At 35.7% G+C, this 17,825-nt stretch overlaps 1 protein-coding gene across 1 annotated transcript in view; it reads right to left on the minus strand.

Moving 5' to 3' along the window:
- Window positions 1-17,825, minus strand: part of Greb1l (GREB1 like retinoic acid receptor coactivator) — a 249,918-nt gene that overhangs the window by 63,707 nt on the left and 168,386 nt on the right. The window contains exons 9-11 of the mRNA XM_077792249.1: window positions 4,331-4,459; window positions 1,564-1,680; window positions 606-725 (exon numbers count right to left, since the gene is read on the minus strand). Of these exons, the coding sequence (XP_077648375.1) occupies window positions 606-725; window positions 1,564-1,680; window positions 4,331-4,459 (366 nt within the window). The remainder of the gene's footprint in view (window positions 1-605; window positions 726-1,563; window positions 1,681-4,330; window positions 4,460-17,825) is intronic.

The raw sequence follows: 17,825 nt of genomic DNA on the forward strand, positions 1-17,825 counted from the left end.
ATAAGATATCTCTATTCAGTCTTTAAAACAACTGATTTAAATGAACTTAAAATTTTAAAGAATCCCACCTCTGTTTTAGGATCAAGGTACCTAAAATGGTCTACTTGGTACTACAGGGTTGACAAATGTTTTTGAATGTTTAATTGTAGATGACAAATGGCCATGGATATCCAATGTTTGGATAGTAAGAGAGCGAGCCAGTTGGTTTTTCATTTTCTAGCTACGGATGGAACCATCTAGGCCAGAAGTAACAAGCATAGGACATAAAGAGAGCCAGATCACAGAAGGGTAATTCGAACACCACTACTGACCGTGCCCTATGGTATGTGTTGACCAACTTGCCCTATATTATGAATGGTTTATCAAAACCATGGGTTAAAAGTAAAACAGAAGATGAATTAAAATCAGTAGTGATGGTACCTGTGTTTGTAGGGAAGGTAGACATAATGAGGACAAAATATTAGCTACGATCAAGATCCTTACAAATTATTGAAATATGATTGATTAAAGAAATTTATCTTTAAGAGTTCAGGGAAAGAACAGGAGTAGAAGATACCTCTGCTGATTTAAAAGAAACTAAAACCCATCAGCTATTAAATTCTTACCAGGTCTTGAAAGAGGACGAATTGTAGGAACAGGTGTAACTAAACCAGGTTGGGGGACAGGTGATCCAGGGTACCATCCCCGGTGTCGTTTCTTTGGTGGTCCAGAAGTGAACATGGTAGCTGAAGACAAAAAGAAAAGGCCTTGTCCTCAGCAATGTGGAAGAAAGAAAGAGTGCCAAAGTGACATAGCATCTTTACTTTGCTTTACTCAGAAGGTGTAAGTCAGTCTGCTATAAGTAAAGATAAAATTAGAAAAAGCCACATTCATACCAACATCACACTAACAATACCTAACATTTGTACTTGGTTTTACAGTTTACTATCTTGTGCAGATTATTTCACAACCATGTGGAACTTTAGGTCAAGTACTGTTACAATCATTTTGTGGACAGAGGAAGGCAGGCTCAGATTTGCTTACACTTTAGTCAGGAAAAAAAAACTTGTTTTTTTTAAATGCTTTCTTTTACTTCAGTTTCAACATTTACTTTCCAGTTAGACTCTTCCGTGTAGAATCACCAAGATATTTCATTACTACTGTTCACACCAATCATAAACTTTCAAAACGCTGTATGACAAGCAAAGAGAAAACTCAGAGTGTGTACTGTCAGACAATTTATCATTCAAAAACCTACACCATGTGTGGTGGTACGTGCCTATAATCCCAGCAGTTCAGTAGGCTGAGACAGGAGGAATACAAGTTTGAGGCTGGTCTCAGCAACTTTGTGAGGCCCTCAGCAACTCAGCCAGACTTTCAGCAACATAGTGAGACTCTGTCTCAAAATAAAAAATAAAAAGGAGTGGGGATGTAGCTCAGGGGTAAAGCACACCTAGGTTCAATCCCCAGTACCAAAAAAAAAAAAAAAAGAAAGGAAGAAAAAGAAAAAAGGGAAAACAAAAACCTGTAGCATTTCTACCATAATTAATTGTATCATTTCAAACCCTAAGATGGGTGTTGTACCTTGGTCTGCAGATGTGTAGCTAGGTCTTGGCGACAAGGAGTAGTTCCCTGGGCGGGCTGGAGTGGAGCTGGATGCACTGCTCTTCCCTCCATGGCTACTGTTCCCATTTGCAGCATCTGTAGAACAGGAGAGGCTCCTTTTAGAATAGAAGCCAGCAAGACACTGCTGCCTGTGAAGCTGCAAACACCTGATAGATTTCCTGCTTGAGGATGTGAAGGTTCAAGGAAACCTCACTGATAGGATTCAGCTCAGTGGCATAAAACCAGTGACAACCATCAGAGGGACACCATCATTAACATTAAACATCACACATGTCAATTAAGAGAATTAATTTTAAAAATGTCACCTAAAAATAATTTCCTAGGATATAAAGAGATCTTTGAGGGTCACTTTTTCAATGAAGTCTTTGGAGATGGTGGGTTGAAAGAAGGGAAGACTGTTATTTGTATTATTTTAATTTTGAATGATAGAAAATTTCAAACATATACAAAAGGAGAGAGAATAGTATGTAAACTTCTACATACCCACCATCCAGCTTCAACATGTATCAACACACTGCCCACCTGGCTTCATTTAGACCCTCTACCTTCCTCCCCTGCACATACACACATACATACTCTGAATTATTTTGAAGCAACCCATTTATCATAAAATTTCATTCCATAAGTACTTCTGTATGTTCTGCTAAAAAATAACTCTTTAAAAACGTAACTATAATATTATTATGCTTAGAATTAACAATGATGGATAATTTCTTAATATCATCAAGTATTTCATCAATATTCAAATTTATCCCAATTATCTTGAAAGAGCTTTTATAGTTGGCTTATTCAAATTGGGATTCAAAAAAGATCTACACATTTTAATTTATTTGATAAGACCCTTAAATTTCTTTTAATATATAGGATTCCCCTTCTTCTTTCATTCTTTTTTTTTTTTTTATCGTGGTGCTGGGGACTGAACCCAGGACCTTGTGAATGTAAGACAAGCACTCACTCTACCAACTGAGCTATATTCCCAGCCCCTTTCTTCTTCTTTTTTCTTTCTTATGATTAATTTTTTTCTTTCTGATAACCTAGTAGAATTTCCCATTTTCTGGATTTTGCTGATTGGCTGAACTTTTCTTTGTTCTCTGTATTTATTTCCAATAAACTAATTGTTAGATGTAGAGGCTTGATCAAGCTATATTCAATTTGGGTTGTTCTTTGGCAAAATAAGTACTACTATATACTTTCATTATGAAGCACATAATGGCCTCTGTTTGCAATATTAAGAGTGCTCTATGGGTTCCATAGTTGTCAGCCTAATTCTTGTGTTATAAAGTTGATCAGCAACTTTTTACTCTAATGGTTTTAGCAACCAAGATATTACTACTGATCCATGACTTCGTTGATTTTCTTCATGCAGTGAAAACCTGAATTCAGTTTGTTTCAAGCCTGTAATCAAATCAGAAAGTAGGTCCTATAAGAGATGTTGGGCTGGACTAGGAACATGAGTGGGCTATGTAATTTATGATGCCTAAGTGTTGAAAACTTTCTAAAAGTGAAACTTTGTCTCCTCATTCTTCTTATACCATTTCTTCTCTTTAAACATTGGACTTTCTGGGATTCCATCCTTATTTCACAACCTGCTTCACACTACATCTCTCCTTGGTTGATGCTATTTACCCTGATGATTTTAACTGCATGTTGATGGCTCAACCCTATCCCACCAGTGGTGATTTCCCTCTCTGGTGGATTAAATGACTGTTGAACAGCCCCACTGGATGTCCCAGGAAATCCAGACTCGCCATGTTCACACAGTCTCCTCTTGGAGAACCTGTTCCTCCATCTGCATTCTGTCTCAGGTACACCATTTGCCTAGAAAGGTGGATGTCAGCTGAGATCCTTTCTCCTTTATGCTCACATTAATCACTCAAGACCTGCTGAATTTACTTCCTGAGTAGTTCTCCAATTTGTCTCTCCAACCTATTATCACCCAGGCCAAGGACTTCATCATTTCTCACTTTGACTATTAAAATGAACTGCAACTAATTTTCCTACTCCCTGAGGCCTTCTAACATGTTACTGCCCAAATGATTTAGTTCAAGTCGTTCCTTTGCTCCACAAGTTATAGAGAGTAAAACCCAGGCTTCTTAGCCTGGTCTCCCAGGACTCTGTTTGCACACCACTAGCTAACCGCTTGCCACTTTTCAAGTTGCACATTTTATGGTTCTAACAAGTCCAAACTGCTGGCAGATATCATATGATCATGCTATTTTTTTTCCCTTTTCATTCTCTTTTCCCTTTAATCTTTGTTTCTGCTGTTCCCTGAATTTGAAATGTCTTCCTTCTACTCCTTGGTACAGTTCATATCTTCTCACTGTGAAACGCTAAGTTCCTCCAAGAACTCATTCTTGATTAGTCCTTAAAATGCTGGGCTTCAGCACATTGAAAATATCTTATATAGGCCCATTTCCCTTACTAGGTTACAAGGACATTTGTTTTCATATCCTCAGTTCTTAGGTGCCCAAGAAATGTTTGTTGAACAGAATCAAATTCCAGTATCTCTTCTGTGTGCCAAATGTCATTCTGACTCTTCTGGATGGAGCACTGAGAACACAAAGCTTTGTAAAATATTACATTATTATAGACAACCCCACTTCTGTCTTTAAGTGGCAGTTGGAAGCAGCTTCTGTTTTCTTCTATCAATTTGTCAATTAAATTTCACACAAGTCTTTTAGAGACTACGTATTTGCCAAAGAAATATAAGTAAGGAAAACATCACCTGCAGCATAAGTCTTCCCTACAACCTGCAAAGATAAAGCCAGTGGTTTCACAACATTCTTATTCCGGGTCAGGTCCTGAGCGCCACTTAAATTGATTGCAGAATTAGCTGGACTGAGAACCGGCGAATCTTTAAAATGAAAGAGGTTGTTTAAATTAGCAACCATTTATATGTGCAGGAATGAAGTTACTTCAATAAGGGTGAATTGAGAAAAAAGCAGATTATAGGATTTCAGATCTTTCCTTGAACTATTCAAAAATTTTGGAATAATAGTTTCTCTATATTCAGGCTTAATTATTTTTTATTCAATGAACACTTACTACAAGTCACTATGTGCTGGGTACTATTCTAAGTACTTCAAGCATATTAATTCATTAAATCCCTATAACAACTCTATGAATTGGTTAACATTACAAAACTTTCAGAAATTGAAGATAGCTCAAGGTTTTCACATCTTAACAGAGTGAGTATTATTACCTTTAGGTAGCTGAAGTCAGTCAAGGTCAGATGCTCTACTATCATTATGTTCCATATCAAAACTATCTTCGTACTTCTCTCAAAACTATGTTATAATGAGATACATTTGTCTCTGTTAAGATGAGTTTTTAATTTGAAAAGTGTCACACAAAGTAACTCATTGCAATCTAGGAAAAATATTTTTCTCTGAAGGAAAGTTACTTTAGTTTTTTGAATAAACTAGAATTATTTATCGCAATAGTAGGTATATCCAAAAGAAAGCTTTTTTTTTTTTTTAAAGAGAGAGTGAGAGGAGAGAGAGAGAGAGAGAGAGAGAGAGAGAGAGAGAGAGAGAGAGAGAAATTTTAATATTTATTTTCTAGTTCTCGGCGGACACAACATCTTTGTTGGTATGTGGTGCTAAGGATGGAACCCGGGCCGCACGCATGCCAGGCAAGCGCGCTACCGCTTGAGCCACATCCCCAGCCCCGAAAGCTTTTATTTGGATTCAGAAAATAATTCATCACAGAAAAACTGTCTATTTCATAGACAAGTTATGAGAGTGAGAAAGACTCAAGCCAACTGGAGATTTCCTTAATAAGTAAAGACAAGTCCCTGATGTTACTCTGGCAGAACAGCTAGATCAATTAACCCAGTATAATGTCCAAAGGGACTGTTTAAATATTCTGGGAGTCTGAAAAACAAAGTGCTCTAAGAACAGGGTACTGATGGTGCTACATTAGAAGTTACAAAAAAAATTATTAGTAGTAGTAGTAGGGATTGAATTAGGGGCACTCTACCACTGAGCTATATCCCCAGTCCTTTTTTTTAAACTTTGAGACAGGGTCTCTCTTAAGTTGCTGAGAGTCTTACTAAACTGCCAAGGCCTTAAATTTATAATCCTCCTGCCTTAGGCTTCCAAGTCATTGAGATTACAAGTGTGCACCACTGCACCTGGCTAAAAATATTATTTTTTATACTACAACATATCTGACTCATCTTTTCATAAGAACTAAGAAGTAGAAAATGGTCCTCTGTTGGCTCAGAAGAGTTAATGTGCCTCTCTGAGGGAGCAACTTAACAGAGGGAAAGCTTTAAGGTCCACTGAAAGAACAGTGGCTACTAAGTACATATACAACATTACAAAGTAGCAGGAGGCTGAACATGGTCCCAATTTTCCACATCTTAACAGATGTTTAAAGGACAGGAATCCCAGGCAAGATGGCTATGCTGTTACACAGCTGGTCAGTATGTTTCAGGCCACAATCATGTTGTTTGGAATAAGACTGGTAGCTTATTATACTAGTTTATATCTACAATTTTAGTAAAATCCTAACTAATAGTGCAAGTAAACATATAAGCAAAATCCAGTTGATGAATTATTAAGTGTGGTACTATAGTTTGAATATGAAGTGTCCCCGAAAGGGCTCATGTGTCAGGCAATTCAGGAATACTTGGAGGAAAATTATTAGATTACCTAATCAGTGGATTAATCCATTGATGTATTAATAATCTGAATAGATTACTAGGTGGTAATTGTAGTCAGGTGGGGCAAGGCTAGAGAAGTAGTAGGTTACTAGGGGCATGGCCTTGGGAATTATATTTTTAATTTTTAAAATTGACTTCTATCTCTCTGTTTTAACAAGGATAACATAAAATGTTGATATGAAGAAATAAATATGAATAGTTGGAAAAATCCTGAAAAATAAGAGAAAGAGGGAGACTAGTATGATGGTATGATATAAAAACCTTAGTGAATAAAACATTATGGTCTTGGTGCACTAGCATGCAAACAAAATAGTGGAAAATAACCCCAGTAAGAAATAGACATAAATACACAAGAGAATTTAGTGTAAGATAAAGAAAAATACTCAAATCAGCAAACAACACTCAACGAATTGTGTTGAGACATGTGGGTATATAGAAAAATAGTTGTATATACATCTTAGACCAAGTACCACACAAAATCAAATGGATCAAAAATACAAATTTAAAAATTGAAAATACAAGAATAAAAGGAAAAAATATGGGAGATTTAATTGTCACCTAAATATGGAAAAGGTCAAATTATTGCTCATAATGCAGAAGCCATAAAGAAAATTAATAAATTCAACTACTAAAAATTAAAAGATTCTGCATGGCAAAATACATGATAACCAGGCAAATACTAACCAGAGAGTTCAAGAAAAAACACTTCCTGAGATTACTCACACTAGTATCAGAAAAAAACAGACTTTAAGCAAAACTATATTGGAAAAAAAGAAGGACCTTTTACAATGATAAAAGAGTTGATCCACAAGGAAGATAATTATAAACATATATGCAACTACTAACAGACCCAAACACTTGAAGCAAAATTTGACAGAATTAGAGGGAAAACAGCTGTTTAATAATAGTTGGAGATTTCAATACCCTACTTTCAATAATTGATAGAACAACCGGAGAGATTAGCAACAAAGAAACAGAAGAGTTGAATAACACAGTAAACCAATTGGACCTAATCGACACCAACAGAACATTCCTCCAACAAAAGCAAAATACATAAAAATTACATATTCTTTTCCAGTATACAGGACTGTTCTCCAGGATAGACCAGATGTTAGCCAAAAAACAAGTCTCAATTAACTTCAAGGAACTAAAATCACATGAAACACGTTTTCTGACTTCAATAGAATCCAGAGACTGATCAATAATGAAAGGAAATTTGAAAAATTTATAAATGTGTCAAAATTAAAGATATTCCTAAATAACCAACACATGAAAGAAATCACAAAGTAAATCAGGTATCACTTCAACATAAATGAAAATGAAACACAACTCCAAAAAGTTTATGTGATGCCACTTAAGAAGGAGAATTATTCCTCAGTATCCACAGGAGATTGGTTCCAGGACCCTATGAATACCAAAAGCTGCAGGTGCTCAATTCCTTTATACAAAATAGTACAGTATTTGCATATAATTTTCACATACCTCCTGTATTCTTTCAGTCATCTCTATATTACTTTTAATACCTAATACAATGTAAACGGGATGTAAATAGTTGTTAAGCTATATTGTTTGGGGGGAAATGAGTGGTCAGTTTAAATACAAATAATTTTTTTTCCAAGTATGTTTGATCCCCTAAGCAACTGAAGATGTGGATGCAGAACAGGCAGATGTGGAACCTGTGGATATGGGGATCTGTGGACATGAACAGCCAACTGTACCGAGAGGGAAATGTATGGCTGTAAATGCCTATATTTGAAAAAATAAAAAAACAGAAAGAGCTCAAATAAATAACCTTAAGAAACTAGAAAAAGAAGAGCAAATTAAACTCAAAGACAACAGAATAAAAGAAATAATACATATTGAAGTAAAAATGAATGAAGTAAGAAATAGACAACTGAAAATCAACAAACTTAATGTTTGCTAAGTGGTAGCTAGGATGACCAAGAAAAAAAAGAGAAGATGCAAATTACTAAAATCACATAAAAATAAACAAATAAAATAAAAAGGTATTGTGTCCATCTACAACTAAAATAATAATAATAACAATAATATTAAAAGAATAAAAGGAGTGGCATCACTAGCAAACTTAAAGAAAAAAAAGAATTGCTATGAACAACTGTATGTCATTTTTAGGGACTGAACCATACTGCCCCCAAATTTGTATGTTGAGGCCCTTACCTCCAAACCTTAGAATGTGACTAGATCTGTAAATAGGGCCTTTAAAGAGGTTATTAAGGTTAAATGCAGTCATAGAGCAGGTCTCTAATCCAATATACTGATGTCCTTACAAGGAGAGAAAGAGACACCCAGATGCCCATGCACAGCGGACAGACCACTTGAGGACACAGCAAGAAGATGGCCATCTGCAAGCCATGGGGAGAGGTCTCAGAAAAACCAACTCGACCAGCACCTCAGTTTTGGACTTCTAACCTCTAGGACTATGAAAAAATAAATTTATGTCAGTGGCATTTTGTTATATCAACCCTAATTCACTAATACTGTCATCAAATTAGATAATTAAGTTACAAATGAATAAATTTCTAGGACAGATTGATTCAAGAAGAGAAAAAAAATCTGAACATATTTCTGACAAGTAAAGAGACTGAATTGGCTAATAGCAAAAAACAATATCCTACAACTAACTACACACACACACACACAAAAAAAAAAAAACCTCAAAGACTCAAGGGTTTCATTAAATTTACTAACACTTAAAGAAATACTACCACTTTTTCACAAACTCTTTCAAAACATAAAAGGGAACATTTCCTAATTCATATTGCATAGTCACTGATGACTCTCATATCAAAACCAGACAGAGATTCAAAAGAAAAGCAAGCTATGGTATATAGTTTAAGCAACTTATAATACAGATATAAAAATGCTTACAAAATACTAGCAAATTGAATCTAGCAACACACACACACACACACACACACATATATATAGATTCATACACCATAACAAGTGAGATTTTTTAGCAGGAATGCAAGGTTGGTTTAACATATATAAATTTATTAGTGTAATTCATAATATTGATAAAGGACAAAACTACATGATTAATTTAATAGATACAAGGAAGCTGACAAAATTCAACTTCCTTTCATGATAAAAACAGTTAACAAACTATGAACACAACTGATAGTCTTCAACCTGATAAAAGGCATCCATAAAAAAGTTACTGCTAATATCATATTAAATGGTAACAGACTAAATGTTTTCCCCCTAAGATCTAAGATTATAATCTGAACCAAGACAAGGGTGTCAATTTTTGCCACTTCTATTTGATACAGTATAGGAGGTTTTTATCTGGGGTATTTAGGAAGGAAAATAAAATAAATATATCTAGGTTGATAGGAAGAAGTAAAACCACATCTATTTAAAAATGACATGTACAGGAAATCCTAAGGAATTCACTACAAAACTACTGGTGCTGACAAATGAGTTCATCAAGGTCCCAGGATATAAGATCAATATACAAAAATCAATGGACTGGGGTATAACTCATTAGTAGAGTGCTTGCCTAGCATGTGCAAGGGCCTGGGTACTGATCCCCAGCACCAAATTTTTTTTAAAGAATTGAATGTTACGTACTTAAAATAAATAATCCAAAAATAAATAAAGATTTTTCCCATTCTGTGGATTGTCTTTTTCTTTTGATGATGTCCCTTGCAGCATAAAGTTTTTTTCTAAAGAATTGAATGTTATGTACAAAATCAAATTTATAATAGCATCAAAAACTGTAATTAGGAAAAAATTGAACAAAAGAACTACAAAACTTTGCCAGGCATGGAAGCACACATCTGTAATCTCAGCTGCTCCAAAAGCTGAGGCAGGAAGACTGCAAATCTGAGGGTGGCCTGGGCAACTTAGTGAAAACTTAGTGAGATCCTGTTTCAAAATAAAAAATAAAAAGAGGTGGAGAGGTAGCTCAGTGGCAAAGTGCTTGCCTAGAAAGTGAAAGGTGTGGGGTCAATTCCCACTACTGAAAAAAAAAAAGGACAAAATTTATACTATGAAATCTACTTAACGTTAAAGGAAACTAACTAAAGACGACCAACATTTATGGATAGACATTCTGTGTCTATGGAAATATTCCCAAATTGTTCTAAAGAGTCAATCAAGCCTCATCAAAATTCCAGGTGGCTTCTTCCTAGAGACTGACAAGCAAATTCTAAAATTTATATAGAAATGCAAGGAGCTCAGAATAGTCAAAACAATTTTGAAAAACAGAAGGAAGCTATAGGACTTAAACTCCCCTATTTCAGAACTTCATCCAAAGATACCAACATTATAGAGTGTGGTAACAGCATAAGGACAGGCACACAGATCAATGAAATAACATTGAGAGTCCAGAAATATATCCTTTTTATTAATGAACAACTGAATTTTGACAAAAGTGTCAAGAAAATTCAAAACTTTTTTTTACAAATGGTTTTAAGACAAGTAGATATCCATTTATAAAAGAATGAAGTTGGATGCCTTACACACATAAAAAAATTAACCTAAAATTTAATAGCTATAACATTCTTAGAAGAAAACACATAAGTAATATTCATGACCTTGCAATAAATAATGGTTTCTCAGATATGAAACTGAAACTATAAGCAACAAAAGAAAATATAAATTAACTGGATTTTAACAAAATAGAAAAAAACCTTATGCTTCAAGGGACACCATCAAAAGAAAAAGCCAATCCACAGAATGGGAAAAATCTTTGTGCAAATCATCTGTCTGATAATGGTCTTGCTCCCAAAATATATAAAGAACCCTTCTTAAATCTATAATTAAAAATACCCAATGGAAAAATAGGCAGATGATTTGTATAAACGTTTATTTAAAAAATATTCAGGGCTGGGGTTGTAGCTCAGTGGTGGAGCACTTGCCTAGCATATGTGAGGCACTGGGTTTGATTCTCAGCACCACATATAAATAAATTTAAAAAACTGTCCAACAACAATTTTTAAAAATCAAAAAAATATATACAAATGCTGGATACAGTGACAAACGTCTGTAATCCCAGTGGCTCAGGAGGCTGAGGCAGGAGGATCCTGAGTTAAAAGCCAGTCTAGCAGCTTAGCGAGGCCCTAAGCAACTTAGTGAGACCCAGTCTCTAAATCAAATATAAAAAAGAACTGGGGAGACCTGTGGTTAGACTCAGTGGTGAAGTGCTTGCCTCGCACGTGTGAGGCACTGGGTTCGATCCTCAGTACCACACAAAAATAAATAAAGATGTTGTGTTCATCACTAAAAAATAATATTTTTTTAAAAAGGCCTGGGGATGTGCTCAGTGGGTCAAGCACCCCTGGTTTCAATCCCTGGTATCCACCCCCCAAATATACATTCCCCTACACACACCAATGGCTAATGAACACATGAAATGATGTTCAAGGTCATTACACTGGAGGAATGCAAATCAAAACCACAATTAGATACTACTTCATGCCCACAGGATGGCTATAATCAAAGAGAAAGGTAACAAGTATCGGCAATGGTGTGGGAATACTCACATGTTACTCGTGGAAATATAAAATGGTTTATCCACTTTGGCAAACAGTTTCTTAAACAGTTACACATAGATTTAACTATATGACCCAGAAACTTTACTCTTCAAAGAAGAAGTGAAAATGCATACTCATATAAAAACCTGTACACAAATATTCATAGCAGCATTCTTATTATTATTATGTTTATTATTTTGGGTGCTGGGGATTGAATCCAGGGCCCTGTACACTAAGTACATGCTCTATCAGAGGTTATAATAATCTCTCTCTTTCTCTCTCTCTCTGTCTCACACACACACACACACACACACACACACGAATAAATTGTTTTTGGTGCTGAGGATTGAATCCAGGATGTCTTATTATCCAGCAACATATTCAGCCCATTTATTTATTTATTTATTTATTTATTTATTTATTTAGAGACAAGGTCTCACTAAGTTACCCAGGCTGGCCTTGAACTTGCTATCCTGTCTCAGCCTCCCTGGGATCGCAAGCATTCGCCACTAAACCAAGCCAATAGCAATATTTTTAATGTCTCCAAACAGAAACAACCTAAATATCCACTAACTGATGAATGAATAAACAAACTGTGATTTTTCCATACAACAGAATATTATTCATCAATGATAAGAATGAAGTGAAATACTGATATATGCTACAGTATGGAATAAACTTGAAACTTCCTTCTTCATGAAAGAAGCCAGTCACAAAGAATATATGTAATGTGTATACAAAATGTCAAGAACAGACAAATCTGTGGAAATAGAAAACAGATTTGTGGTTGCCAGGGGCTGGGAAAAGTGGTAAAACAGGAGTGACTATTCGAAAATTCAGGGTTTCTTTTCAGAGTGATAAATACTCTGAAATGTATTGTACAATTCTATGAATGTACTAAAAACAATTTAATTGCAGACTTTTAATGAGTGGATGGTATGGTACAATAAGAATAACAATTATTATTATTATTTGATGCTGGGGATTAAACCAAGGGGCACTCAACCAATGAGCCTTCTTTTGTATTTTATTTAGAGATAGGGTTTCACTGAGTTGCTTAGGTCCTCACTAAATTGCTGAGGCTGGCTTTGAACTCACAATCCTCCTGCCTCAGCCTTCCAAGCCACTGGGATTACAGGCACATGCCATCTTGCCCGGCTTAATAATTATATCTCAATGAAACTACAACTTACAAATGCTATAAGTAAAATGATAAACCAGGGAAAATATTAACTAATATTACAGATAATTACACTCTCACTTCCATCAACAGAAACCAGTAAGAAAAAAGACCACTGTAGCTTGGTTGCCCTGTATCATATCTCATTAGAGTCCCTTTGATTTCAGCAGAAGCTCCAACAGACAGTTCTTTACAAGCTCAGGGACATACCTTAAGTTCATATTTAGTTTTTTTCCACCTTTTTGTCTCAAGGCTTTCTTCAAGGCCATCAAGCTCTCTCAGCCCTGGGTGTGGTCCAGAGTGTGAGGGAGTTTTATGTTTCTAGGGCAATCCTCAATTAACAGGGACTAGAAAATGAGTGCCCCAGCCCCACATTCATATATATATATATATATATATATATATATATATATATATATATATACACATATATCTCCAAACAGAAATATTATATATATTAATATGTAATATTAAATATATATGTTTTAGGTGGACACAATATCTTTATTTTACATTTATGTGGTGCTGAGGATTGAACCCAGTGCCTCAGGCATGGTAGGTGAGCACTCTACCACTGAGTCACAACCCCAGCGCCCCAAGCCTCACATTTTTTAGAAGGTGTTCTGGGAGGCATTCTGCATGCTTCTTGGAGAAGCTCAACTACATAGAAAACACACCCTTATGTTGGCTTACTCGGACTTCCAGGGATCACTTGCCAAATAAACAACCCAAGTCCTTCCCTTAGGCTCTGATTTCATCAGAACCCAAACTATGACAACTGACAACTCAAAAACAAAAGGGTAAGAAAGAAACTTAAAGTTCATAGAAAAGCATCAGCTGATAACTTGGTTCTTGGTGCTGATAACGCCAGGGTCGCGGGTTCGTTCCCCGTACGGGCCACCAAACGCCGCAGTCTGGCTGGGCACAATCAGGAGCCACTTGTCAAAAGAAACTAACTTTATTTTTAGAACCACACACGCCAAACAAAACAGCTCCTCAGGAAAAACCCTCAGAGCCCAACTGCCACCACCGGCTTCCCACAAGCCTCTCTCTCCACCACAAGCCTCTCCACCTCCCACAATCCTCCTGCTCTTGAGGCCGATTGGCTGGGTCGTGTGGGCAGAGCCAAAAAAGTCCCCCAATGAGCAGCTCCGTGGTCTGAAAGGGCAGGGAAACAGCCCAATGAGCATCACCGCAGAGGAGCCAATCAGCTAGATGTTGCTGGGGCCGCTGTGAGCCAATCATCAGCTGGCAGTCTGAAAGTTTGCTGGGGCCCCTTCGGCTGTGGCTCTCAACAGAAAAGAACATGCAAATAGCTTTTAAACAAATGCTAAGATGCTCAATGTCAATGATAAGGAAAATGCAAATTAAAACTACATTCTGATATCATTTTCACCCCAGGTATACAAAAATCCAAAAGTTCAATAATAAACTTTGTTAGTGGGTATCTGGGACAATGCATGCACTGATATGACCTCCATGGATAGTAATCTGACAGGCTATATGGAGATTTTAAATGAACCTGTGCTTGACCCAACAATTCCTGGACATTCATATACATGTGAGGAATTATTTATGTTGAGGATATACATTGATGAATTGTTTGGAAACAATACATAGACACACATACACACATATGTATATCTATCAACAGGAGATAGGTTAAACAATTATGGCACATCCAGATATCATAATAGTATGCACCATTAAAAAAATTAATGAGTAAGCTCTCTATTGATGTGGAAAGATCTCTAAGAAATGTCAATATAAAAAAGTGAGATGCAGGGCAGTGCATACAAAACATTGCCTTTGGATTAACAAGGTGTAAAAATAAGAATTTGTATTTGCTTGAATAGATATAAAAAGAATCTAGAAAAATACACAAAAACTAATTATAGTGATTACCAACAGGTAATGGGGGATGGGCATGTAGAAATGAGGTGGGATGAAAAGGAACTCGCTTTATGTACATGAATATATATATATATATATATATATATATATATATATATACATACACATAGGTATTTTTGGAAAAAACACAAATATTTCAAAATGGTGGGCTGGGCATGGTGGCACACACCTGTAATCCCAGCAGCTCAGGAGGCTGAGGCAGGATTGTGAGTTCAAAGCCAGCCTCAGCAACTTAGTGAGGCACTTAGCAACTCAGCGAGACCCTATCTCTCAATAAAATACAAAAGAGTGCTGGGGATGTGCTCAGTGGTTAAACGCCCCTGAGTTTAATCCCTGTACCAAAAAAAAAAAAAAAAGTGGAATGATTGTTTAAAAACTAAGGATAGAAATTGGTTACATGTAGATAGCAGAATACAACAGTCACTAGTATGGCAATATGTAAAAACGTGGATGTGTAACCAATGTGATTCTGCAATCTGTATACGGGGTATGTATGAAATATGATATGTCAAGAGCTTTGTAATGTTCTGAACAAAAAATAAAAAAAGAAATTGGTTACATGTAGAGGATACCTTTTATCAGAAGTGTTTCTTAAATATATAAACATGTACTTCAGCATTAAATTATATAATGATTTTAAAAGGTAATTCTATTCAATGGAACTGATTCTACAAAGTTATCAATTATCTAACCCCCAAATTCAAGGGATATGTTTCAGTCTCTATGATACTAAATCCCTTTACTTATTTAGTCAACAAATTTTTGAACACTTATCATGTGTCAAGAATCTTGCTAAATTCTATAGGTGAAAGGGTAAACAAGCACTGTATTTAGGTCTGTTTTTCTGTCTACTAGAGTACTCTGTTCACCTACCCTTGTATCTGTCTTAAGAGCCAGACTTATGGTTTCATTTTTGAAAATTTGTTTGATTTAAACTGTTTGTTCTACTTTATTTGATACAAAATATAGAACCATAAATTGGAGAAAAAATCAGAAATCACAGAGAAGTATTAGATAAGAGAGAACTTTCTAAAATGTAAGTCCTACTGTGTTATTTTCTAATTTTTACCACTTTGAATGCTTCTATTCTTGAATTTATTATGTATGTAATTTTAAAATCACCATGTAATTTAATAGTGGTGACAGTATGGTTACATTTGCATATTCAGCATTTAAGACTAGTGGTTTTGATTACTGGGGAGCAGCACTAAGGGTTCAAGATATGATTCCCTGTAATCTTGCTCAGACATGAATTTGAACCATGGACCTGGGAGGATGCTGGGCAGAACCTAATGCTTAAATAGTAAGGAGTGGCTTGCTTAACATCTGCATCTCTCCAAGGCTTCATTCTCTTCCCTAGAGATTGGACATCCATTTAAAGGGAAGACCTATAAGCAACAGAGGATTCACAAACTTGGAAAATTCCTTGAGCACAGCTCTGCTCTCTATGTGGTAAGTGGTTTGTAACTTCTTGTTTTTCCCACTAGGTCATGAGCTCCTTGAGGGCATTCCCAGCTGCTGGTACAATGACTGTCACATGGTGGCTAAAGAAATAAAATGGAAAAAAAATACCAAAAATAATCTTCTTTTTTTTTTTTTTAATTTTTTCTAATATTTATTTTTTAGTTCTCGGCGGACACAACATCTTTGTTGGTATGTGGTGCTGAGGATCGAACCCGGGCCGCACGCATGCCAGGCGAGCGTGCTACTGCTTGAGCCACATCCCCAGCCCCCCAAAATAATCTTCTTATCCTTTGTATGCAACAATTCAATAACTTGCTGTTAATGCACAATCACTGGGAGAAAAAATTTTCTAAATAAAAGAAGCCAATTAGTGAATAGAAAAGAGTTTAGATCTTGATTTTTGCCACTTACTAGCCTTTAATTTTTTTTTGCCAAATATTAACTGAATATAGACTTTGTTTTATGATCTGCAAAATTACACTAAAAATTAATAGTGTTTAGCACAGTGAATAAAATATAGTAGATGTTCCATAAGTGTTTTAACCTGGTTAAACCTTTTTAAAATTTGTTCTTTTTAGATATACATGACAGTACAGTGTATTTTGACCTATTATACATACATGGAGTATAACATGAGGATCTCATTCTTGTGGTTGTACATGATGTGGAGTTTCATTCGTGAAATATATGAATGTTCACATACGAATGTTATGTCCAATTTGTTTGGTTAATCTTGTTAAGGGTTTTCTAGATGTCAAGAGCTTAAGTCTTTATGAGCTCTCTTTTTGCTCTGAATCTCCTAGGGCAAAAGAGACTAAATAACTTGCTTTGTAGCAAATTAACATAGACTCCAAAGTAACTTGCTTCTTTCCTGAGTAAAGTTACACTAGACCTATTTTTACATATAAAATGCCATTAGAATAATGCCCTTCTAATAGAGGTACCATATTTCCATTACTGCTTTCTAAACCCTCATTAGTTATTCATGTCAGCTCTTTTATTTCTGACTAAGTCAAACTAGCATTTCATTAAAATATGAACATATTTACCCTTTAAAATTCATGGTAATTCAGATATCTTCCTAACTTGTTCTTATGTTGATGATTTTTAAAGAAATATCTTTTCTGAGGTATAGCTGACAATAAACCACACTTATTTATTTATTTATTTATTTTGGTACCTGGGATTTGAACCCAGGGGTACTTAACAATTGAGCCACACCCCCAGCCCCTTTTAAAATATTTTATTTAGAGACAGGTCCTCGCTAAATTGCTGAGGCTGGCTTTGAACCGGAGATTCTCCTGCTCAGCCTCCCAAGCTTCTGGGATTACAGGCACCACCTAGCTGGCTGGCACTATACATATGTAAAGTACTCAATTGCCTAAGTTTTGACATAGGTACCTATGCATGAAGCCATCATCACAGTCAAAATAGTGAACATATTTATCATCACCAAAATTTTTTTCCCCTGCCTTTTTAAAATTCCTCCTCT

This window comes from Urocitellus parryii, chromosome 13 (genome assembly GCF_045843805.1).
Source record: "Urocitellus parryii isolate mUroPar1 chromosome 13, mUroPar1.hap1, whole genome shotgun sequence".
Classification (NCBI taxonomy): domain Eukaryota; kingdom Metazoa; phylum Chordata; class Mammalia; order Rodentia; family Sciuridae; genus Urocitellus; species Urocitellus parryii.